At 42.4% G+C, this 26194-nt stretch overlaps 1 protein-coding gene across 4 annotated transcripts in view; it reads left to right on the plus strand.

The window, feature by feature from the left end:
* The window catches only part of LOC310762984 (uncharacterized protein), a 62419-nt gene that overhangs the window by 24058 nt on the left and 12167 nt on the right, over positions 1–26194 (plus strand). Inside the window, exon 1 of one of the 4 annotated variants that reach the window (XM_083614904.1) lies at positions 66–179. The exons of 1 other annotated variant lie outside the window; for it this stretch is intronic. In XM_083614904.1, the coding sequence (XP_083471030.1) occupies positions 153–179 (27 nt within the window). In that variant the 5' untranslated portion in view covers positions 66–152. Of the gene's footprint in view, positions 1–65; positions 180–12726; positions 12889–26194 lie in introns of those variants that run through there. 2 more of the 4 variants (XR_014548336.1, XM_083614903.1) reach the window with 2 other exon arrangements.

Here is a 26194-nt window from a genome sequence, read left to right on the forward strand (position 1 = left end):
AACAGTAGGCTATGTTCCACCCACAATGAAGTCAGATGTTTGTAACGACACACCTCTCCATCCTTCATCCAGCCAAGCAAGTGGTATTATAATAGTTCAAGGACACGTTACAGTCCGACAAAATCACCAGAGTTGGTGCAGAACAGTGAGAGATGTGGCCTGCAGAGGAGGCAGACCAGGTAGAACATGTCATTTCAGGGGGTAAAACTTAATTTTTGCAAATTACTTCAGTGAGGAGTGTGGTGTAGTGGTTAAGAGCGGTAGTCTCGTAATCTGGGGAACCGGGTTCGCATCTCCACTCCTCCACATGCAGCTGCTGGGTGACCTTGGGCCAGTCACACTTCTTTGAAGTCTCTCAGCCCCACTCACTTCACAGTGTGTTTGTTGTGGGGGAGGAAGGGAAAGGAGAATGTTAGCCGCTTTGAGACTCCTTAAAGGGAGTGAAAGGTGGGATATCAAATCCAAACTCTTCTTCTTCTTCTTAAAAATATGTGGTGTTTTTGGGGTGTGAGGAATTATTATTTTTGCCATTGGACAATGTTTAGTTTGGTAAGTCTATGTTTGATGAAGAAGCCCATAAATGGCTTGCTCGTAGTTATTGATGAGCTGGGGTGAACCCTAGGAAAGAAACGTTTTGGGTGACAGAGACATATATGAGAAGACTAGAGACAAACATGACTTAGCGCATAAGTAGTTATAAACAGTAATATCTTGGTTTTCGAACAGCTTAGCTCTCGAACGTATTGGCTCCCGAACGCCACAAACCCGGAAGTGACTGTTCCGTTTTGTGAACTATTTTTGGAAGCCAAACGTCCAACGGGGCTTCCACAGCTTCCAATTGGCTGCAGGAACATCCTGCAGCCAATCAGAAGCTGCCCCTTGGTTTTCGAACATTTTGGAAGTCAAACGGACTCCGGAATGGATTCAGTTCAACTGCCAAGGTACAACTGTAGTTGTATACTAGTGAGAGGGTGAATGAGAGTGAGTTGAGACAGTCCTCAGTGTATATCTAGGAGACTTCATTTCAAATACCTGCTTAGCTGTAATGCTCATTGGATGACCCTGGGCCAGTCACGGTGTTCCTGTCCAAGGTTGTTGTTAGGTAAAATGGGACAAACCCCATTTCCTCTTTGAGAAAGGGTGGGATACAATTTTTTTAAAAAATAAATAAATAAATACTTACGGATGTTTTATGATGAAACCTAGCCCTTGGTGACCCTAATGCTTATATTAAAAATGTTTTCAAGAAACTTTGCATCCAGTTGATATGTGACTAATATTTAAATGCGCAATTGGCTAAAAAAACTAAATTTAAAAACAAAACAAAATTGGTGTTCTAAATTGTTAGAAATGAATGCAAATGTATCATAAGGATAGTAAAATATAATTAAAGTGTCAGCGGTGAAATTTAATAATCTTAAATGAAATTAAGGTAATAAATTAACCTAAAAATTAATTTAGTTTAGAATTTAGCATTGAGTTCATGAGTTAAATAATTATGTACTATTATAATTTTTTTAAAGATTGTAATGAGTAATTAATATTTAAATGTAAAATTGTACTCATAAGTATTCAGGTATGAAAGATTATATATCTGTAGTAACATACACACTCACTCACACACCCAAATCAGGTTGTAGCTTGAAAGAACTAATTTTAAATGATCTATCAATAAAATTTATTCAACGTTTTCTTGAAGACAATCCAAGGTTTGTGCAATGATGTCTTCGTATCTGAGTTATTAACATCTTACAACATTGTGTTATGCTGCCCCTGTTCTAATTTATAAAGTGTCAAAGCATTTAACTACTTGCATCCAAGAACACACACGAAGCAGTTGTTGTGCAGCCAGTAGCTCTCTAGTCCTCTTCTATTTTATGTAGTATTTCTGTTTCCTTTTTCTTTTCAGCGCTGCTTTTTCCATGACACAGTGCACAAAACCACTCTAAAACCTTTTTAAAATTAAAATGTTGTGCGTGCTTGCAGAGAGGGAGAGAGGGAGAGAGAGAGCAAAAATTTTAAGATTTGAATCTGAAAAGTACTGTGGGCACAAGTCATGATTTTGGTGGGTGGCCAGATTAGAGGTGGTCTGATCACAGTGCCTGATCTTCCAAGAAGACATGACTGTCTGAGAGGCCTTTCTTCTGACTTATCTCAGAGAGAAGTCAAATTTGGACTGCAGTCAAGGCCAGTAGATGAAGTGACTTGATCCTGAGAAGTAATGAAATAGTATATACAGAATAACAATCTGTAAAGAGGGACCCATCAATGTTTGACTGGTAGGATGGGGTGCCTAGAAATTTATGGGGCAGACTAGGGGTGCACCTTCTAAGGCATTGTGTTCCCTCAGTAAACCTGACGGCAGAATCAGACATGGCATATACAATATATCCTTCAGGTACACCCAGTATACCTGAAGGAGCATCTTCAACCCCATCATTCTGCCCAGAAACTGAGGTCCAGCGCCGAGGGCCGCCTTGGCTTCTCACTGCGAGAAGCCAAGTTACAGGGAGCCAGGCAGAGGGCCTTCTCAGTAGTGGTGCCTGCCCTGTGGAACGCCCTCCCATCAGATGTCAAGGAAATAAACAACTATCTGACTTTTAGAAGACATCTGAAGGCATGGGAAGTTTTTAATGTTTGATGTTTTATCATGTATTTAATATTCTCTTGGGAGCCGCCCAGAGTGGCTTGGGAAACCCAGCCAGATGGGCAGGGTATAAATAAAGGTAAAGGGATCCCTGACCATTAGGTCCAGTCGCAGATGACTCTGGGGTTGCGGCGCTCACCTCGCTTTATTGGCTGAGGGAACTGGCGTACAGCTTCCGGGTCATGTGGCCAACATGACTAAGCCGCTTCTGGCGAACCAGAGCAGTGCATGTAAACGCTGTTTACCTTCCCGCCGGAGCGGTACCTATTTATCAACTTGCACTTTGATGTGCTTTCGATAAATATTATTATTATTATATTTATATACACACAAGCTACTGTATTAGGGGAATGGATGGAACCCACACAAAGCTAAATGTTGTTATGTCAGATCATCTTCTGCATTATTTCAGCAGTCTTTCCTAGCTCCTCTCATCTGCCTCTAAAGCTTTTAGACTTTTGGATTTTCCATTTAGCCCGAGGTCTTGTACATGTAATCAAATTGTGGGGAACAAAAACAAAACCAAAAAAACCCCCACCCAAATTGCTGAGGATTTGCAGTTCCCTTGTACGCAGAAAGGTGACATGGTGGACCATTGATCATTTCACAAAGAAGACTGTTAAGTTAAGTTACTAAATCAAAATAGAAAAATAACTGATGGGAAAATGGCTTTCCTATTCATATTTTTTTTTTGCATGTGTTCAAGGTGTACAGCCGACCATAATGCTCTGCATTTATATGGAAATGAAGGCAGCCTAGGGACTGGGTGTATTAATGTTCTTGCTCTAATATAATAGCCCGTGATTTTGTGATGCTATCTACATCTAGCCACAATCATCATGCCTAGCCAAGGTTGCAATAAGCAAGCAAATGGAGTTACCAGTACAGTGAAACAATCATTCACAACTTACGTAACTGTTTTAAAAACAGAAACAGAATGTCACTTATGGGTGCCAAATAAATAAACCAAGTCAGGAGTTATACAAAATTATGCTGATGGTGCCTATTTAGCACTGTTTATGAGGGGGCAGCCATGTTTCTTCTGTCAAATTCCCCCAGGGAGCAATGCATTATCACCAAGCTTTGTTGATCCCAGGGGGACTTGCTCTATGTTCAATCTAGGCACATGGCAGCAAGGAGCTCTGTGGGGAGAATGGAGACACAATATAATAATAATAATAATAATAATAATAATAATAATAATAATAATAATAATAAATTTATTTATACCCCGCCCATCTGGCTGGGCTTCCCCAGCCACTCTGGGCGGCTTCCATAGAAACAAAAAATACAGTAAAATATCACACGTTAAAAACTTCCCTGAACAGGGCTGCCTTAAGATGTCTTCTGAATGTCAGGTAGTTGTTTATCACTTTGACATCTGCTGGAAGGGCGTTCCACAGGGTGGGCGCCACTACCGAGAAGGCCCTCTGCCTGGTTCCCTGTAACTTGGCTTCTTGTAGCGAGGGAACCGCCAGAAGGCCCTTGGCGCTGGACCTCAGTGTCCGGGTAGAACGATGGGGGTGGAGACGCTCCTTCAGATAGAGGTTTAAAAGGGGGTGGAGACGCTCCTTCAGATATAGGTTTAAAAGGGGGTGGAGACGCTCCTTCAGATATAGGTTTAGAAGGAAAACTTTGTTGGCTCAGAGGCAGTGCACAATCCTCAGACCACTTCACAACAGAATCTACTGAACTGCAGATTCTGAAGTGGATCATTGATCCAATCTGGGTCAATATTTGCCCGGATTACAATCATAGAATCATAGAGTTGGAAGGGCCCTCAAAAGTCATCTAGTCCAGCACCCCTTCAATGCAGGAATTTCAACTAAAGCATCCGAAACAGATGGCCATCCAACATCTGTTTAAAAACCTCCAAGGAAGGAGAGTTCACCACCTCTCATGGTAGTCTGTTCCACTGCTGAACAGCTCTTACTGTCAGAAAGCTTTTCCGAATGTTCATTCGGAATCTTGAAGCCACTGGTTCGAGTCCTACCAATGAATTGCTACAGATCAAACCCCACTGATGTACTTGCAACACTGCTGACTTTAAAAATGCTCTTTAATGGAATCAGTTCACACATGCAGCTGTGAGTCATTGAGGGTTAGTTCACACATAGTTAAGAACTGGCACCGAGCGGTCATTTGCATGTTAAACGGATATCATAGACCGATACATAATGTATAGAACTTTCCTATAACCTCCAATCCCTGCACAGAAATTTTTGTTAGTGGAGTCAGAGCACACATTCAGTTGAGTCATCAGGTGCTAAGAAGCCACTTAAGGGAGGATGTATAGCTCAAGTAGGACAGTGCATGCTTTGCATGCAACATCTCAAATTCAACCCTAGGCATCTCAAGATGGGGCAGAGAGATTCCTTTCTAGAACTCTGGAAAGCTCTTGTCTGTCAGCATAGCTAATACTGTTCTAGCAAAACCAGTGTAACGACTCAGCATGAGTCAGCATCCTGTATTCTACTTAATGAGTTCTGATGATATACCTGCATGCCTAAATTGACAATACAAGAAGGGGTGGCTATTAAATAATATCTTCTCTTTTTATTTTTTGCTGTTGCATATTAATCATGGATAAGGCCACATTATATAAGAGTGATTTTGTGAATTCTTATGTTCCCCCACCCCACCACCAAAAAAAGGTGCATCTTTTCAGAAAGTTTAATGTGAGAGAAGAAGAAATTCTCTCCCAGTCTCTTCGTCAACCATGAGGGAATTTATTCTTGTGCTCAGTCTAGTTAATGTTTCATACTACCCTCTAGTAAAGTTCAAGTCAGAACAGAGCTCATCTGGGTTTTGCGAGGATAATCCCTTTTGCAAGCCCTGTGCAGGCACCCATCAGAAGGCTATCTGTCTAAGTTCACCAGAGCATCTCATGATCTGGGTGTCAAGCTGATGGTAAGATTTCATCAATAAGCAGCATAGAGCTGTCCGATCAATACAAGCCTAGATAACCTCATGCTATTTCCCCTGCCCCATGGGTGAAGAGGAATGATGTGTGTGTGTGTGCTCATACTTGGAACCGAAGCACAGCAAAGAGTCCCAAGAGAGAGACAAGCTTTTGGTGGGGAAAATACTTAAAACAAGTTAACCCTGTGCTCATTCTGTTGCCGTAACAGCCCAGGTTTTGCTTTGGATAGTTATTGAACCACTGCTGCAAAGAGATGGCATCTTTTGGGACAGAAAGGGAAATAAAGTCAACTTGTCATCATTGTACAGTGGTACCTCGGGTTACAAACACCTCTGGTCGCAAACACTTTGGGTTACAGACTCTGCTAACTCAGAAGTAGTACCTTGGGCTAAGAACTTTACCTCAGCATGAGAACAGAAATTGCGTGGCGGCAGTGGGAGGCCCCATTAGCTAAAGTGGTACCTCAGGTTAAGAACAGTTTCCGATTAAGAACGGAGCTCCGGAATGAATTAAGTTCGAAACCAGAGATAGCACTGTATTGGACTGATTCAATTGTAGTTATTTTGAGAGTGACACCACTTTAACACCACTGGGAAGGGAATTCTTTGTTGTTTGCTTTCAGTCTGCTCACATCTGTGCTGGCCGTTAGTTTGCCAAGATGGGAAGGGCCATAGCTTGAGATGTGAAGGCCTCAGGAGGGAGAAACACTGCCCCCCCAATTTTTGGGTGTGTGTTTTTTTCACACCTTCACATCTCAAGCCATTGCTCAGTGGTATAGAGTATCTGCTTTGCATGCAGAAGAGTTTCAGTGCCCAGCATCTGCAAGTAGGCTAGGAAAGAACCCTGCTTGAAACTTTGGAGAAATGATGATGATGATGATGATGATGATATTTGTGTACCACCCTTTACCAACAGGACTCAGGGCATTTGGAACATAAAACCACAATATAGAAACAAAAAATACATCATAAAAACAAAAACAACCCAATAACCCCCCCCTTCCCAACACATTTTATAAGGGACTGGCAGTCAGTACAGACAATACTGAACTAAATGCACCAGTTGTCTGACTCAGTCTGACCACTTGGCTTGTTTATTTATTTATTTTAAAATTATGAATGTATCTAAGTGATATACAGCAGAAAGCAGTTAACAGTCTCATTAGAACAAATATACAACAGCAAAACGGTAAAGCAGTAGTATAAAAGCTAAGGCTGTGCACAGCCCCCCTGATCTTGCCCCAAATCAATTTAGGGGTGCAGCTAATTTAAATGCAGCTGCATCTCCTTCACCCTGCACCTCACTAAGAGAAAGAGGGTTCAGTCTGCTGGCTGCTTTGCAAGTGAATGGGGAAGACACTTGTGAGCCTGCAGGATTCGACCTTAGTCGGGAATACATCAGTAAAACAGACCTCTGCAGCTTTCCAACTCAGTCCCTGTTAGCAACTCCAGGCAGCCCGGCCCAATCCAGGGCAGCCCAGAGTTCTCCTGACCCCAATAAGCCCAAGCTTGGATCCTTGAAAATGTGCTATATACCAATTGTACCATCCATGCACAAGGGGGAGATAGCAGTATGTTGGAAGAATGCCAAGCTTTGAAGAACTTGGGGGCGGGGGAGCATCTTTGGGAGGAAAAACTCTTAAAGAAAGAAAATACCCAAACAGCCAGCATGAAATGTGTGTGTTCAGTAGGCACCCAATTCTGATTCACTGTTGTGGGATGGAAAATTGGGAGGCAGAAGAGAAAATGGAGTGGAGTATTCTGGGAGGAAGGCATGGCTGGCACCTGGAGGAGGAACACTTCACAAAGCAGCCTTTTCTTGTATGGCCCACTTGTAAAGCAAATAAATGAAAATTTGCTTTATCTGAAGTCTGCCACTTCACCCTACCTAATGCAGCCCTGAGAAGCATTAGGTATTTAGACCTAATTCTGATTCACATTAAAGGCAGATTTTGCCAATATATGTTCCTAAGACTCTTCACGTAAGGTTACGGCCAATTAAAACCCCTCTGTACATCTCCTCCGTCTTTGTCTTTAGAAGAGGTATAGGAATAATCATGGCCAGATAATAGGATCACCACAGCTCAGAGAGATAACACACCGAAAATACTTGCTAATAAATCTCTGTATCCCCCCCACTCCCTGTGTGCTTTCTCCTTACAACCTGCCCTACAGGAACAAAACAGTTTCTCAGCTGCAGCAGTGCCTACAAAGTAAACTCATTATTAGCTGAAGATTTGCAGAGAAGTTTGCTCTGCCAGCCAAGTTTGGTGAGTGCCCCCGAGCCTCAAGCAAGAGACCTTAAACTTTTTAAAGTCTCGGTGACTTGCACGAAATAGCTTGAGCTATCGAAAACCGAGATCTTCTAAAACAGCGATTCTTAAACTATGTGCTGAAAGAGAACAGCAAGTGTGCCGTGAGAAATAAATTAGAAGTTTCCTGTAAGTTGAAAGCACCTACCTGCAGATGAGACTGCCTGTTGTGTTTCACACTGCTCTGGCATTGCCACATTCCACCACATTCTTATTTGCACTGCAAGATTAGATAGACAGACAGACAGACAGACAGACAGACAGACATGCCCCTTAATCACTGCAACATCAAAATTTCAGGCATTCAGCCTGGACACACAAGCGAGAAAGTGCGTTGTGGGGTAGTGTGTGCGCAGATGGCATATTAAGGCAGCATCACTCACCTGACCTCTGATTGGCTGTGTTGCTGCTGCTTGCCAGGAGGTAGAGAAGTGGTGGCGGCAAGCTCAGTGTCATAAAAACACCAGCAGGAGCACGAGATTGGCTCTGCAGGTGTGTTTCTACCTTGCTGACTCCCTGTCCTAGTATGCAGCAGCAGCACGACCAACTGGAAGTCAGGTGAGCGTCGACACCCCATGGCGTGATCAACTGCTGAGCCTGTGTTTGCCCTACCCCTGAAAGTCCCCATGTGTTCTCTGCCCAAAATGCAAGCATCCTTGCAATAACCTGATGAAGTGGAATGCGGCTTGCAAGGCCAACATGCAAGCCCCTTTTCGACCTGCACACAAAACATGTGAAGGTTTGGAGAAGGTGTGCCTGGTGACCTTGCGGGAGGGCATGCATAGAAAGGTAAAGGTAAAGGGACCCCTAACCAATAGGTCCAGTCGTGGCCAACTCTGGGGTTGCGGCACTCATCTCGCTTTATTGGCCTCGGGAGCTGGTGTACAGCTTCCGGGTCATGTGGCCAGCATGACTAAGCCGCTTCTGGCAAACCAGAGCAGCGCACGGAAACACTGTTTACCTTCCCGCTGGAGTGGTGCCTATTTATCTACTTGCACTTTGATGTGCTTTCAAACTGCTAGGTTGGCAGGAGCAGGGACCAAGCAATGGGAGCTCACCCCGTTGCGCAGATTCGAACCACCAACCTTCTGATTGGCAAGTCCTAAGCCCTGTGGTTTAACCCACAGTGCCACCTGCGTCCCCATGCGTAGAAACAGGGCTTAAATTGGAGCCATGTATAGGGTTGACTCCATTCAAAGCTAGCATTTGAGGAGACATCAGGTACTCGGCCATTTCTGACTTGTTAAATCTGTGATGAAGGATTCACCCATGGTTACAGTCTCCACCACTGCATGCTGCAGGCATCAAGCATTAAATGTGCAAATGTGGGTACACACTCTAGGTGTTGTATATTCATTTCTTGCCCAAGAACTGGTATCAGCTGCCAACTCTTATCATCATGTTCTATAAATCACGAAACTGTTTTGCAATTTGTGTAATGAGGGGAAAAAAGGTTGTTTGGGTTTTTAAGGTTTTTTTTCTCCTTTCAAATTCAGCATATTCTATAGAAAGAAAAAGCTTGCTGTGAAAGAGCTTAAAGAGGAAGTTAATAGTGCCATAAAATATGCATAATGTTTTAGTGAGAATCCATCTTCTTTTAGAAGCTCCTTAGAATTTAGGGCCTTAATGGGGTTGAGTATTTCTTGTGAAGGAAGAGTGGGAAAGACCGACGAAGAGAATTATCTTTTCATTTTTAGAAAGACATTATTTTCTTGTAATTGCAGCTTTCTGTGGTGATTAAAAAGCAATGCAAAATCTTTTGATTGAATAGATCTGTCTTCTTGTCTGAAAATTTTAGTTCTGATGGGTATACTGCCTTATAAATTTCATTAAAAAATTATTAAAACTTATATGGCTGCCCATTAAAGTCCTTAATAATTGTGTTACATGGACAGAATGAGTGCCATCTGTTTTTCCCTTAGCACAACAGCTGAGTGGTAATCCAATTTATGCATTCCCCTTAATACATTCTTCTCGCTGTTTCAAATAAAATGCATTTTCTCTTTGACAATAAGCTTCACTAATTGCAACCTGGGCATAGGACTGATGCCTCGTGTGTGGATGTGTGTGTGTGTATCAGCATTCACTGCTGTTAACATTTTGAAATGGCCTTTAATTATTTTAATTGCTTTTTAAAAACACTCCGCTTTTTATGTGAACTTCAAATCCCCTTTGCTGGATAGTATAGAAAGCTTACACTGAATGAGGCAGGAACTAGAGCCCTTGCTAGGTGTTTGCTTCCCTTCCAAGACGCGTGAAAGTGGGGACACACTGCCCAAGTAGGTTTTGAACTTCCTCAGGGAGCGAAAACAAGGAGAGCGGGCAGCCTTCTGTAGACGTTTGCCCTCCAGCATCTGGGTGGTTGTCAGGATACATACAGTAATGCCACAACGGCCTACCACTGAGTGTTAGTACAGCAATGCTGCTCACGTCTGTTCAGAAATAAACTCCATTGAACTCAGTGGGGCATATTCCCAGGTAGGGATCGGGAGAAGTTCAATTTCGTTCATATACAAAGGCAAGCTTTCTGTTTCCAAAACAATGCACAAATCAAAACAGAGCTGCCAGTCAAAAAATTGCACTTCTCTGAATTTTGCATTGCAGTTCTCCAGCCATGTTTGCAAAAATACCTACATTAAGGTACATTGTGCACTACTATGCACATATCAGTAAAAATAACATACAAGAAATGCAATATATAAGAGGGGATTTGTTTTTACAAAGAAATATTAGGCAGAGTTGCATACAAATGTGGATATTGGGGGAAAATTATTAAAATGCTGACAAATTTTCATGATGGTGTTTTTAAAAATCACAAGCTGCTGTGGAAATGTGTAGAACTGAGTTTAAGCTTGGAGAAATGAGAAACAGGGAAATTGAAATTCATCAGTTTGCCCATACTCTTCCCAGGTATGTGGATTTAGGACTGGAGCGCTAAGCTTCAATATATAAAACCTCATTAAGAGACTTTGTCCCTTTTCTCCTAAATCTGAAATGACATCCCCTAACATCCACCTAACATATAGAATAAGAGAGCAAGAACATACATTGAGAAAATACTGGAAAATGTTTATTCCCAACTGAAGAGCACAATAAAGTTGTTAGAAAGTCCCTCATAATACTCCAGGTATTCCTGACAACAACAGACAAAAGTTCAGGTAGAGTTCACAAAGAATTGAAGGAATCTGTGAAGTCAAGACAATGGTGGCTGTGAAATTTTGGGGGATAGTTCTACTATCAGTTACAGGTGGTTCCTCATGCCTCTTTTTCATGCATCTATCTCCTGATGTCATTGACGTCTTCATAAAGACTTCAGGGCATGAGTAACTGTTGCCACAACTGCTGCCTGAAATGGTAAGCTTAGGCTGCAATTCTAAACACAATTCCGGCCATCCCATGTTTTGTTGGAGCTGCGCATTTGAAGCTCCTGGTGTAAAGGTGTTGTATGTGTGAGAGGGGAGAGAGAGAGAGAGAGAGAGAGAGAGAGAGAGAGAGAGAGCGCGCAAGCAGCTGCGGAGGCCACAATTTGAACAGAGAGGGAGATCTAATCCTTTCTCCAGCATGGGAGCTAGCCCCAGACAAAATTGGGAATCCCCACAACTTCTTTTACAAAAAGAACATTACCTTGGGCTCCAAACGTGAAGCTCCAACATGACATCTCTGGCTCTTACAGCTCTGAGAGTAAGTCCAGGTGAACTCTGTGAAATTTACAGAGGATCATACTGCACATTTCTCATTTGCAATAATGAGAGAGAAAGGAGGCTCTTCAGATAGTGAACTTAAGAAGCAGAAGCAGACTCCATGATTACACACCAGCTGTCCTTATTTTTTGGTGGTTGTCTCCAGTAAAAATCTTTATTCTGACATTTATATCTCACTCCTGATAGGGGTCGAAGAATGTCAGTTTTGATAGCTCTCTCAGTCTCTTGTTTTCCCTGTCTTCAGTTGAGTTAAAGCGATTTCCACATCAGTTTGCACATTTTTTAAAAGTCTGCAAAAAAAAAAAAAAAAGGTCTGGGTTTTCATGCACACTAATTAATGCATTTTTGCTAGCAATTTCCCCTAATAAAACACATTGTCAAACATTATTGTTGCTCATAGACATATTTGTGCACACTCCCTCCTAATGTATGCCATCTTTGTAGGAGGAGAATGCATCATAAAATTTGGAGCAGTTCAGATTTTGAAGGACAGATGTGTTTTGATGCAAGTATTGGAAGAGGACGTTTGTCTACACACAGCTTTCTGAGTCATGTGGCTAGCATGACTAAACCGCTTCTGGCACAGCGGGACACCGTGACGGAAACCAGAGTGCACGGAAATGCCATTTACCTTCCCACCACAGCAGTACCTATTTATCTACTTGCGCTGGCATGCTTTCAAACTGCTAGGCTGGCAGGAGCTGGGACAGAGCCACAGGAGCTCACCCCATCGCGGGGATTTGAACGGCCGACCTTCTGATTGGCAAGCCCAAGAGGCTCAGTGGTTTAGACCACAGTGCCACCCGCGTCCCTGAAGCTGGCAGTAACAGTGGGAAGAGGCAGTCATTGTCTGGCATCCCAAAGACATAGCAGTTGCATGTGAGTTCTGACCATCTTTTCCCATCAAACTGAGCCCAAACTATTCTATGATTCCCTAATATTTTTGGCCAGTTTTGGAGAGGCAGCCTACAACAACTGAAGGGGAACATCAGCATGAGATCACAATAGCCAGTCCTTGGAGCTGGCAGCACCAGCATGATGTCACCATGTCCAGTCTCTGCCCTTCAGTCAAGCAGTGTCAGAATGAGATCACAATGACTAGTCCCGCCCATTAACGCAGTAATCATAATCATGAAGTCACAATGCCCATTCTGCCTCCTTCAAGCAGGCTCCATCACCAGGAGGCCACAATGTTCAGTCAAGCAGTACAAGGTTGCTATGGGAGTCCCTCTCTTTCAAGTAGGAGGGGATATATTGTGTTCTGAAGCCATCAATCTCTTTGGAGCTGGCAGTAAAAACGTAAAAGGTAAAGGACCCCTAGATGGTTAAGTCCAGTGAAAGGCGACTCTGGGGTTGCAGTGTTCATCTCGCTTTCAGGCCAAGGGAGCCAGCATTTGTCCACAGATAGCTTTCTGGATCATGTGGCCAGCATGACTAAATGGCTTCTGGTGCAACTGAACACTGTGACAGAAACCAGAGCGCACGGAAACGCTGTTTACCTTCCTGCCACAGCTGTATCTATTTATCTCCTTGCACTGGTGTGCTTTTGAACTGCTATATTGGCAGGAGCTGGGATGGAGAAATGGGAGCTCACTCGGTTGCAGTGATTCAAACTGCTGACCTTCTGATTGGCAAGCCCAAGAGGCTCAGTGATTTAGACCACAGCACCACCCCCGTCCCTGGTTAACCCATGGCTGTTTTAATTCCAGTGAATGTACCCTGAATATGATTTAGTTGACTATAACCCTTTGGCTTCATTCATGATTGGTTCTAGATCCTGCCACCATCATTCTGCATCCCCAGAGAAATTGCTCCAAAGGAATGCAGAGCTTGACAGAAATGAAAAAGGTGATTCGACCCAACATAACACATTGAATGGAATGTCACAATACCAATAACCAAAAAGATCTGATTCTGTGATGGCATTATGGAGGGCAAGAGGACAACTGGAAAGAAGGGCAATTTAAAGGAGACTGTGAATATTTCCATGGGGAATGTTGAAACATTGCTGGAAAGGGGTTTGTTTTGGCATTGCTGATAATGTCTACCCACACAACCTCAGAACGTAAGAAGGGCCTGCTGGATCAGACCCATCTAAGTCAGCATCCTGCTCTCAGGGTGACCAACCAATTGCCTACGGAAGCAAGCAAGCTGGACCTGGGTGCAGCAGCGCTCTCCCTGGGCATTCAGAAGCATGCTGTGGAAGCAGTAGGCATCTGAATAAGCCCACTAAAAAGGAGTGGGTTTTGGCACAGCTGCAGCATTATGATGGCACTGTAGCAACAGCAATTTCCCCCCTCTTCAAGGTGTGATGTAACTGGGATTGTGAAATGCTACACTGATTCGACTGGAAACTCGGGGGGGGGGGATTTCTTTACCCGTCTTCTCAGGCCAATAGCTGGCGTTGCAATATTTCTTGTACCCGCTAATGAGAACATTTATTCTTAGATACAGACGAGTAGCTCAGTAAGTGTAGGTGGTGACCTGTGCATGTATCTTGCCTGGTGGGGGAGACTTGATACCTCTGCCAACATATTATTGAATCTTTAACTCCTACACTGAGTCTCCACTAATTTCATTTAGTGCGCAAAATTCAGCACAATGTTCAAAATGAAAGATTTCTTTTATGAGCTCTCCATAATGGGTGCCAAAGGCACTTTCTCCCCACAACCCCTCTGTCGGTCTCCCCCTCTTTGCCCTGACAGAGTGAGAGCGAGTGAGCTTGTGAGTTATATTCTGGTCTGTTAAATGTGCACTTATCTTCCCGACTCCATTCTCTGGCAACAATATTGCCGCCTCTTAAATATTATGTTGCAACTGAGAAAGATATTATACAGGCCCAAGATGCATGTGCAGAAATGTGCCTACCAAAATAGTGGGAATGTGTATGGAAAATATGACCAGAAATCTGGGGAGGAGTTGAGTCGACAAATGAGTGCCAGTTCCAAAATTCCCTTGTTCCCATGTCTCATTGTTCGACTTCCCTTTCTTTTATCCCTTGACTGTCTTGCCTCTACTTATTGCCTCTCCCACCTCACTTCCCTTGCCCTTTTGTTACCTTTTCTCCTTCCTTCTGAAGGCACTCAAGCTGGTTTGGGTCCAGCCCCTACCTTGACATCAATAGGAGACTTTGGAGTCCTTAACCATCTTCTTTCCCTTTCACTCCAAGGCAGTCATTTGGCCAACTTATGCAATGGGTGTCTGGTTGTTCCAGTATTACCACTGGGATGAATTCTACCCTAAAATAACCAAACAAGCAGTAGATGTTGCCACCTTCTGGACAGAAGAGTGGTGAGCAGAGGTCCAACTGGGGAAACAACTGAATACCTGCCAGATCCTTGTTTTTCTCTTCGCAGTTAGCATAAACTTTCTCAGTACCTCATCCAGAAGGACACTTGAGAAAATCTGAAGAGTTCCATTGGATCAGGTGAAAAACCCATCAAGTCCAGCATTCGTTTCTTCTAGGAGCCAACCAGATGACTTTTATATCACCTTTCCTGCTGTGTTCCCTTGGAAGTACATAAAGGTCCCGTCCACTTTTGTTGAATCTCCCTCCCCCCCTCCCCTGCAAACAAAGGTGGAGGGCCCAAAAGTCATTGGACTTCCAGGAAGATGGCAGTACTTATAATAACCTATGTGAGAGCCTCATGGCTTTTCCATTTCCCCCTCCTGGCCATGCACTCAGAAACCTAGCTTAGCTGACGTGTGTTTTAAAAATGGGACTAGATTGCCCTGAGACTGACACTCCATGAGGAAGCAATGCTAGTTCCAAGGACAATGTACAGGGGTCAACTGGGGAGGGGGGAGAGATGGGTGTTCTTTGTTGTGTGAAGTCTCAGCCATCTTGCAATTGTTGTCTGGAATGGCACCCTCTGTGAATGATAGGTTTCTTCTTGGGGGGGGGGGTAGTATGAGGCATGCACACAATTTATAGCAAAGCCAGGACTGGAAAAATTATGACAAATATAGACCTTTTTTTTTTTTTGGTACCACTCAGATTATTATCATGCCCACAAGTATGGTTCTGCTGCAAACAAGCAGTGTAGATGTTGCTGGAATGGAGCAGAGAAATGGCATCCCATAATACCTAATTTCCTGTGCCTTGTCTGGCCCATTTTCACCTGACCTGAAAGGACTGGAACAATCTGACTGTGGGCAGAAAGGTGCCCCTCCCAAGAGGTTAGGACAGAACTGTTAATGCAATGATTTCTTATGTGATTGATTTTCTTTGTCGCTATATTGTGATAAATTGGTTCATAGAACCTTGTTTCATATCCCGATTATTATGTATTTTTGTCATGCCATGAATTGTTTATTCTATAAATGCAGACATAGTGGGTTAATGGTATATGCCATTGAGTTTTGTACTAAGGTAATATTTTTGTTAGATTTGCCATAAGCCGCCATGAGCGTTAGGTGGAAAGGTAGTGTAAAACAAAAATCCTTATTGTCATTGTACATTATACATTTGGATGCCTGCAGCAAAACAGGCATTTGGCACGCACACATGCGCACACACACTGTAAAAATAGAAATAATCAATTGTTGATATTTCGATTTTAAATTTATCAACACCAGCAACATCGGTGCAGTTTTGAAAATGGTGGTTAAAATCAACACAGTTTTGGAAGGAAAAAAAACAGTCCAGCATTTTGATTCAAAAGGGCACCCAACTGTATCCAAACACAGACAAAAACCTGCTCCATCATCTCAGGAACCATCACGCAGCATTTGGTTAGAATATCTTAAGAGATGCATAGGGAGCAAACAAATAACTTTCCAAAAGATGTAAGTTCTGTATTTATGTATTTCATATTTTATCTCCATCTCCATCTCCATCTCCATCATCTCCATCTATCTATCTATCTATCTATCTATCTATCTATCTATCTATCTGTACAATGGTATCTCAGGTTAAGTACTTAATTCGTTCCGGAGGTCCGTACTTAACCTGAAACTGTTCTTAACCTGAAGCACCACTTTAGCTAATGGGGCCTCCTGCTGCCGCTGTGCCACCGCTGCATGATTTCTGTTCTCATCCTGAAGCAAAGTTCTTAACCTGAGGTACTATTTCTGGGTTAGCGGTGTCTGTAACCTGAAGCGTCTGTAACCCGAGGTACCACTGTGTGTGTGCGTGTGTGTGCGTGTATGAGTATGTGTGTGTGTGTGTGTGTATATATATATATATATATATATATATATATATATATATATACATATATATATAATACACACACACACACACACACACACACACACACACACACACTATGGATATACAGATCAAGATAGATACAGTCTCTCTTTCTGTGTATGCAGCTTCACTCTTATTCTTGCAAGGACTGACCCTGGCATGCCCTGCTGCCCTGCTGCCACTTTCTCCCGCCCTCTCTGACCCTTTTCTAATGAACAACTTGTATGGTGCAGGAAGAAGCACCTCCAGATAATCAACAGGCAACGTAATGATGGTTTCAATCACTCTGATGATGTTGATGATGACAGTGATTAAATTGGCTACTTAAAGCACCGTCCTGATTAAAATTATATTAAGAGTTGCCGCTATACTGTGTTGATGATTTCTCATGTCTTTCCATTCTGTGATAGATCTTTAAAAATATCCCAAAAATAAAAGAAATGACTAATTTTTACTGCACTTCCCCCCATGCTGCTCTCCTGGAGCATAGCATGAGGTAGATTTTTTTGTCAGCTCAGGAAAAGTGATGACAATCAGGAAGGCAAGCATTTCACGTGTATTTCCAAAGAGAGAGAGAGAGAGAGAGAGAGAGAGAGAGAGAGAGAGATCTGAAAACAATGCTAGTCGCACTGACACAGCACGCTCTAATTACAAAATGATCCCAATGAAACTGCAGTATTTCAAATTTAGCTCTTGAGCCAGCACACATTAAATAAATAAAAGCTCACTTAATTATTGTGACATCATCACATCCAAAATTTAATGGTGAATTCTGGAATTTGAAAGAGAGAGAGAGAGAGACAATACATTTCTGAGGGACTACTAAATGTTTATTGTCTAAGAGGCAACTTCTTTAAAAAAAATCAGAATATTCATAGACTTAAAGCAGACAATGGCTAACTTTTACCCCCTTCAGATGTTGCAGAACTACAACTTTCACTATCCCTATTTGCCATGTTGGATGGAAGCTGTTGTGAGTTGAAGTCCAACAACATCTGGAAGGGGTCAGCCACCCCTGGTTTAAAGCTTTCAGCAAATCTTCTAAGTTCATAGCTAGCTTTGTCATCAACCCATTGATGTATTTAGTCTTTGCTCAAGTAGGCTGGCAACATGCACATAGGATGTGTTTTTTTTAAAGACTGTAAAAAGGATGTGGACCTTGTATATTGAAACAAAATTATCTTAAAACCTCCATGTTTTGATGTAAACATAAAGGTTCTCTTTGTCTTTCATTTGCCATTTATTCTGAGTCATTTACAACCTTGAATTGATTTGCCGCATAAAAGTATAAAAAGGGTTGGCGACTCTGTGTTTGTGTTTGAGAAATAGAAATTTATTTTAATGTTTTGATATTGTATAGCTATTTATCATGTCTTAGGAGGTTTTCTATTTAAAGTGTAATCTGTATATGCAATATAGCTACTATCCAAGGTGAATTTTTCCAATAATTTTTTAAGGATAAAAATAATGTATAAAAATGGCTCTTTGCATCCAGGTCTCTTCTCTCCCTGCAGAAAAATTATGTGGGAGGAGCACCTTGCTGCAAACAATTATATTCCTGTAAATATAACCTATATTTAATTGGACTATGCGTATCCCTCCTACTGCTAATGGGACAGTCTAGTGTAAAAAAAACACAAAAAACCCACACAAGTGCAACATTGTCTTAGAATTTCCTGAATCGTTTAGTTTGGAAAGTTTAAGCAAGAGAAATGGAAATGGAGCTCAAGATCAATTATTTCTAGGAATATTGAATATTTACCTTGGGCTTTTTTTGACAAATACTTCTGAAGAGTTAATCGCTCAAAATTGAATAAGGTTAACTGAGAAGATGAGCACTTTATATTAGAGAAACTATATTTATTCAGTTTTGCAAATGTTATTTCATAAGCCTGGGCTTCAGCCTATGTCAAACTAATCTGGGCTGAAACCTGTACTCAGCAAAGTGGGATTTTTTTTTTGCCACTTCCTCATTGGCTAGAACAGGGTAGCCAATGTGGATATTGTTGGACCACAGCTTCCATCACCCCTGACCTTTGGCCACATGGACTGGGGCTGATGGGAGTTGTATGCTACAGCATGTGGAGTAGAACAGACTGGTGACTCCTGGGCTAGAAAGTGATGTTGCCTGGTAAGGCTAAATCATGCTAGATTACTAGCTGCGGGAATCAGTTTCTCCAGAGACGAAGAATGGGGGTACACATGACTTGAACAACAATATGACACACACAAAAATAACCCTAGCAGGAAAAGCTTTACTTATTTTGCGTCTCCCTCTTTGTTGCTTCATGAGTGAGATTCAGAAGTGAGAGACTTGCCCTTCACTTTCTATGGATATCCTTTTTATTGATTTCAAGAAAACAAAATATCACATCAGTATCAGTTTTTAGAACAACAGCAGCAGCAACAACAGCAGGAAAAGCTGCTTCAACTCTACAGAAGCTCAACAGAGGCGGCAGTAGTTGGCCTCCTTTGGGAGGAAAAGTGGGATTAAAAAATTGAATTAATAATAATAATAATAATAATAATAATAATAATAATAATAATAATGCCTTTTTAAGGTACTAAAGGAAAGAATCCAGTGAGGCAACAGAAACCTATAAAAACCCCAAGCAGCCCTAGGGTCAGTATAAATAAAATGGATAGCATGCCTTAGGCCTCATCCACTTGAGACATTTAAAGCAGTATCATACTGTAGCACCCTGCTTGTGGTTAACGCTTAGCTGGAATGAAATATTCAATGCAGCAATAGAGAAATTAAAATAATAATTTATTTGTCAGACAAATAAATGAGAGACACAGTGGTATATGGTTACCAAAGCTCTGCCCACTCCAGCCCTGATGGCCAGCACTTATATTTCCTCAGCCCAGCCCCCTTGCTCCTCCTTTGGCCGCCTCTGTCCAATCAGCCTGGTTGAAATTCCTATTGGCTGTTTGCTAGAACCAATCATAAAAGATACACCCATTTCCTATTACCTTTTATGGGAGACAAAGAGCTATATTTCCTTCTATCCATAAATGGCAGGCAAGTAGCCATATATCTTACATTTACCTCGACAAGGCACCTTAATTAACATTTCACCTTTGCCCTATTGCCCTATTCATTGCAAAACAGATGGCTAAAACAGATGGTGCATGGTTTTTTAATTTTTATCTTAAAGAGATCTTGGGTTCACCTTCTCACACACCATCTATGAAATAAGAATCTAACATAAGAATCTAACATTTCTTACTTTCTAAATCCTTTGCATAATTACATTTAAGCCAATATATTTCATACATTAACATATATAGCTTTTTAGAAGGAAAGGAAAGGCCTTTTCAAAGTAAAAAAGAACTTAGTAAAAGCTAAGTTCTCTAAGTTCTCTGAAGCTTCAAAGCAGCTTCAGAGAGAAGCCTCTTTCCCTAGCCAGCTGCTGTTTCTATTAGCTCTTGCCCTTTTAACCTTATGAAAATGTGGCTCAAGTTTAATGGGAGGCACAATAATACTTACTATTTACCAACTCTTAATTGTGTTTTTGCAGCTTGATTGTATTCTGTAATTTGTAGGGTCAGTGTGACCTTTTGCTCCCAGCCTGTAATTTCCTTTTACAACCCTGAAATACTGCTATAGATCAGTGGGGCCCTTGAACAGGAAGATAAACAGCTGCCAGAGTATTCAGCCAGCTGCTTTATGCCTGGCATGAGAGATACAAACATTTGCAAATATATTTTTTAAGCTCATTTTAAAATACAGATCTTGATCAGATGCCTCATAATACAGATCTTGATCAGATGCCTCATAATACAGATCTTGATCAGATGCCTCAATACCACTTTAAATAGTCATGGCTTCCCACAGAGAGCCACAGGGCTACAGCTTGTTGAGGTTGCTGAGAATTGTTAGAAGAGCCCTATATCGCCTACAGAGCTACAATTCTCAGAGTGGTTAAACAACCGATCCTTCTTTAAAGTGGCATGATACTGCTTTAAATGTATAGTGCAAATAAATGGGGTCTTATGTGTAAAGGAAGCACCTCCCATCCTAGCTAGCTCTTTAGGGGCAGCTGGGGAAAACAAGGCATGTTTTGCTTTGGCTGCTCCTGTCAAAAGAATATGTTTCAAAGATGCCCTTCAAAGGTTTTTTTTTGTAGTGGGAAATAGAGCAAGGGAGTGTTGTGTCTGCCTTGTAAAAGCAGAGTGGAATGCAGCACTCAAGGACAAAGATCCAGCTAGCACAGTTCTGGGTGAGCTGAATTGTTCACTCAGAGCACCTCCTGAGAAAGAAAGGAAGAAGATGAGAGGCTGCATTCATACAACACTTTATTCAATTTTCCTGATGTTTCCTTACCTGATAATTTTCTTGTTATGTCTGATCTTGCACATAAGGTGAAAGCCACATCTGGAAATGTATTAGTATCTAGTGGAAGCTCAGTTCTCAATTCCACGTTAATTCCTTCCAGAGGGAGGGAAAAATCTGTCTGCAATGCCATTAACCTGGAAAGTTACAGGACATAATTTGGGTCATACTATTCTTTCCCACTGTTTTTGTGGGTGCAAAGGATTTCACCTTATATCAGTTCGGTGATCTGACTTAACTCTCTGTCTTGTTTCTGCATCTTCTGCCTAACGTAAGGCATGAATTCCAGACTTGCTCTGGTCTAAGTAGCAGTTCAAGGGGCGGCCATTTTGATCTGGCCATAGAATGGGGCTGTCAGTTTTCATCTGTGAGCTGGGCGCATTACAAGGTCCAAATTGCTTGCAACGCCTGAGCAAAGTTTCAGCTCCCACAGCCAAGCGGACAAGAGAAAACGCTTGGAATTATTGTCGCGGGGTGTTTCCAGAGCTATATAACATGCACTGTAGTCTTGCATGAGAGGGCACTGATAATTAATGTGTTTTTAACAGTGGCAAATAGGATTCCGCAAGCTAGCTAAATTTTAACCAAGTGTCAGGCCTGATTCTTAATAGGAATTTTATGAAGCGCCTGCACTACATCTTATTGCGCCCAATTTAAAAAGCCCCCTCAGAAGTCAGTGCAGCGGTTTGCCACGCCAGAGGGCAACTCGTTTCACGGATGGCTCAACTTAGGGAGATGCCTGTCTGAGCCATCAATCACCCACAAGAATAAGTATCCCTTTTCTAAGCGGGAAAGTGGCAAGCAAGATGCCTGCCTCTTGCCTCTGGGTGGAGATGAAATGAACGTTTAAGTCCTTTCTTCAGTGTGGGAACACAGGCCTAGTTTGGGGAAATGGAATGAATTTACAGTAGTGCAAAGATGTCATTTTGTCCATTGTGATCTACTCTAGGGATGGGCAAGTCTGTCAGTTTTGCTTTCTCTCAGTTTCTCATTTTCCCAATCTTGGGGTCAGCTTGCATCGTTTCCACATTAGCTGGTGTGAGCATTTTATTATACATTTCCCCAATTTTTACATATTTTGTATTCAGTTCTGACAAATATGTATCTGTGTTGCAATCAATTTCCCTTAATAATACTCATTTTTGCAAGTTATTTCCACTAATACATATCTTTTGTGCCCTTTCTCCTAATATACACATTTTTGACACTTTTAAAATGAAGGATAGCTGTGTTTTGGCTCACATATTTTTTTTCAGAAAGTGCAAATTAGGGCTAAACTGACTTCATCCCCATCCCTTCACTAGCCTTTACTAGCCAATTGAAAGTGGCATATTTTTCAGGTGGGCGGGGGGATATAGTAATGTATGGAACATACCATATGAAAATACTAAAACAAATATACAAATTGAATCTAAATTCAAAATGCCCTTTATGGGCCTCTCTTGGTTGTTTGGATTTTGGCAGTATAATAGGATTGCTTTTCAATATACAGTGGTACCTCGGGTTAAGTACTTAATTCGTTCCAGAGGTCTGTTCTTAACCTGAAACTGTCCTTAACCTGAAGCCCCACTTTAGCTAATGGGGCCTCCTGCTGCTGCCGCACCACTGGAGCACGATTTCTGTTCTCATCCTGAAGCAAAGTTTTTAACCTGAGGTACTATTTCTGGGTTAGCGGAGTCTGTAACCTGAAGCGTATGTAACCTGAAGCGTATGTAACCCGAGGTACCACTGTATATATTTTTAAGCAAATGGAGAAGTACAGAAAATAGTTCTTTCTATTTTTATAGACTTACACTGTGTGTTCCAATATATAATACGCAGAATTAGTTTTTCCTCCAAGTCAGTTAATCTGTCATTTTCAGCATCCAAGACTTTGGTTACATGCTGCACATTGAGCAGACAGTAGCTGCATCCCAGGAGCATGTTTTGACAACCAAGATTTCTGTTAGCCATTCCTTGATTGCCAAAGGCTGGGTCTCCCCTGCCCCCCGGTATCAAATCTATGCCTTCATAGCAGAATATTGAAAGGAAGCCTAAAAGTATGTGATATAATCTCTTTAAGGACATTCAATACTACTATCAATGGCTTAGAATTCCTAACAATCTCAGTCAATTGAGAAATAACTCCTAAAATCAAGGCTAATACCCTAGAATGGGACTAAGGGTTTCTTAAACTGAAGAATGTATTTGTAGGAAAAGAATCTTGGGATTAGCAACTAGTAAGCAGAACTACCTACCTGAAAGGGCTACTTCTTTCCCATCAGCTGGTCCTTAAATCCTTTTGCTGCTGCTTCTGGGGCCTGCAACCAGGAGTGTGATATCAATTCAGTGCTCAAATTGTTGGGGAGAGGGATGAGGTAGGGGCCTTTAATGCAAACCAGAAGCCTTGCCCCCAGAAGCCCCTCCAATCTGAGCAAAATCATTCCCCCGCTTTAGCCTTCTAAAAAAATAGTAGCACTGCATCACCTGCTAGGGACCAGAAGGCACTGCATTCAAACACTTAGGACACATAGTCCTAATATAGTTCAATGCTTTGCGGAATTTAATTGCAAGCTGATTTGGAAGCCAACCTTGGCTAAAAAGCTGGTAAGATAAAACAAGGAAGCAAACAGTTAATGCTAACAGCAGATACTTAGTAAAAAACATTCCCATGCTATACCTTCGGCCACTTCTTGTGAAAAACCCCATGTCTGTGTGTTCCTCCATAAATTCCCATCCCCAATACATAGAAAATTAATGTACCAGGAAGATGGCGATAAAACAAGAATGGAGAACCTGCAGCCCTCCAGCTCTTGCTGGGCTATGGCTTTCATCAAACCCAGCCAGCATGGTCAAGATGCAACAACATCTGACGTGCAACAGATTCCTAGGCCTGGCTCAAGACATTTTGCTGCTGAGGCAAAAAACCAAGATGGCTCCCCACCTCCAATGTATGAGCAGAAGCGGACTCTTAGGCATCTTCAGTCCTGGCAATAGGCACCTGAGGGCAGCAAGCTAGCTTATAGGGATGTATAACAGACACACATAGCTTTGACTTCTAACAGAGGAAATGGCCAGGGGTCCCCGTAAGAACTGTGCCTAATGGTAGGACTGGCTCTGCATTCTATAGAACAGTTCTCCCTAACAGCTAGTTTTCATTGTCTGTAGTAGTTGTTGAGCTTGTGGGAGCACTCAGTCACAAAAATCTGTAGACAGAAGAGTCCAGGAACAGTTTTCCTACTCGGTTTTGACATGCGATAACCGGAATCTGGCCTTCCTCATAACAGGTGGTGCAACCCAGGTTCACCCTGTGAATTCTCTGCCATTTCACTCTTGACATGTGGCCCCTATATAAAACGCTGTGAATTCATAGGAAGAAGGATAATATTTACTATTTCCCATAAATTTAACTGTACAGAAATCCACTTTATCTGACATAAACCACCATCTGGGCACCACTAACTGCACCAAATATGTCAGTGGGGGTGTGTGAGAGAGAAATCGGCTCCAGGATTAAGGCAGGAACCATCCTACAAACAGGCAGCCTGGAGCTAAATTAGCCTATCAAGCAATTTCCCTGCTGGTTGCAAAACCACTGCAGTCATAAAAAGAACTTGAGGTGGCGGCGGCGGCAGCAGCAGCAGCGGTAAAGGTCAGAAACATGGCATTAATCAAAAATGTGGGATGCAATGTTAATGGCAAACTCATATACCGTGCAGTCCATATTTACAGACACAGGAATGCCACCAGTTTGAATTTGTGTAGGTACCTGATGTGTTCTATTTGTGTACTTACAGGGGACGAAGTATGGACACAATCTGTGGGGCAGACAGAAAGGCAGCAGAGATAGGGGTTGAATGGAAATGAAGATGACTGGCCAACCAATAGAGTGGCTAGGTGAGAGGCCTGGTCTCCGGCAACCTTGGTTTTTGTGTAGAAGAGGGATTTTCACCTTATCATGTAGGGATAGCTGGATAGCTGGCTTTTGCTCAGCCTGCTCCAGTACAAAGGATGAAAACTTCCCAAATTTCCTTGTACTTATTCCAAATGTGCAAACCCTACTGATGTTAATTGAAGACAGTACATTCGTACTTTGGAAGTCGAACGGAATCCGTTCTGGAAGTCCATTCGACTTCCAAAATGTTCAGAAACTAAAGCACAGCTTCTGATTGGCTGCAGGAAGCTCCTGCAGCCAATTGGAAGCCACGGAAGCCCCACTGAATGTTTGGGTCCCAAAGAATGTTCGCAAACTGGAACACTCACTTCCTGGTTTGCAGCGTTCAGGAGCCAAAAGTCCGAGTACCAAGGCGTTTGGGATCAAAGGTACGACTTTATATGTTTTGGCAGTTTCCATGCATATTCCATTTTAAGCTCCAAACATTTGTTTGCATTGCACTTTTTGAAAAGTATTAAATATAAGAGGAAAACAACTGACAACAATATTGATTTCCATGTCTCCTTTTTGCATGGAATTGGATTACATTTTCTAGTTTGAGTTCTGACACCAGATATAGAAGCCCATTTCATTCAGGTCCGCTTCAAACCTGTTGCTGACAGTCCATTGCTTTTAGAACTTTCACCCAAACTCCATGCTACAACACATTATTATTATTTTTAAGCTGATGTATGGGATGCCGTGGAGGAGGAAGAGGAGTGGGGGGGGAACGCGCCACCCCTGCCAGTGCGATCCCAGTGGGGTGCCATCACAGCTGCCCCCACCGCCCGTGCTGGGTGCCATGCCCCCACAGGTGGCATGCTACGCCCCTAGGATGGGCACCACGCCCCTGGGATGCATGCCAGCCACACCCCCGCCTGCTCTCTGCCCTCCGGTGCTGGAGCATGAAGCTCCGCCACTGCCCGTATGATAACAAACTCCTAATTGGGTGTGGGAGCCTGGATCCATTTCCTGCCGAAACTTCCAATTGCTCTTTTGTCCCCAAGAGTGCAGTATTGTGCACTGCAGACATCGGGGGAAATAAACAATTCAGATCAGATATTTTCTCTGGAGTGGGGCTTCATGTAACTGCTTTCTCCTCTCCCCTATCAAAATAAAGGTGGCCAATTCAAACACACTCTTGCCAAATGTGTTTAATTTATACT

Source organism: Podarcis filfolensis (assembly GCF_964270895.1).
Source record: "Podarcis filfolensis genome assembly, chromosome: 5".
Taxonomy (NCBI): domain Eukaryota; kingdom Metazoa; phylum Chordata; class Lepidosauria; order Squamata; family Lacertidae; genus Podarcis; species Podarcis filfolensis.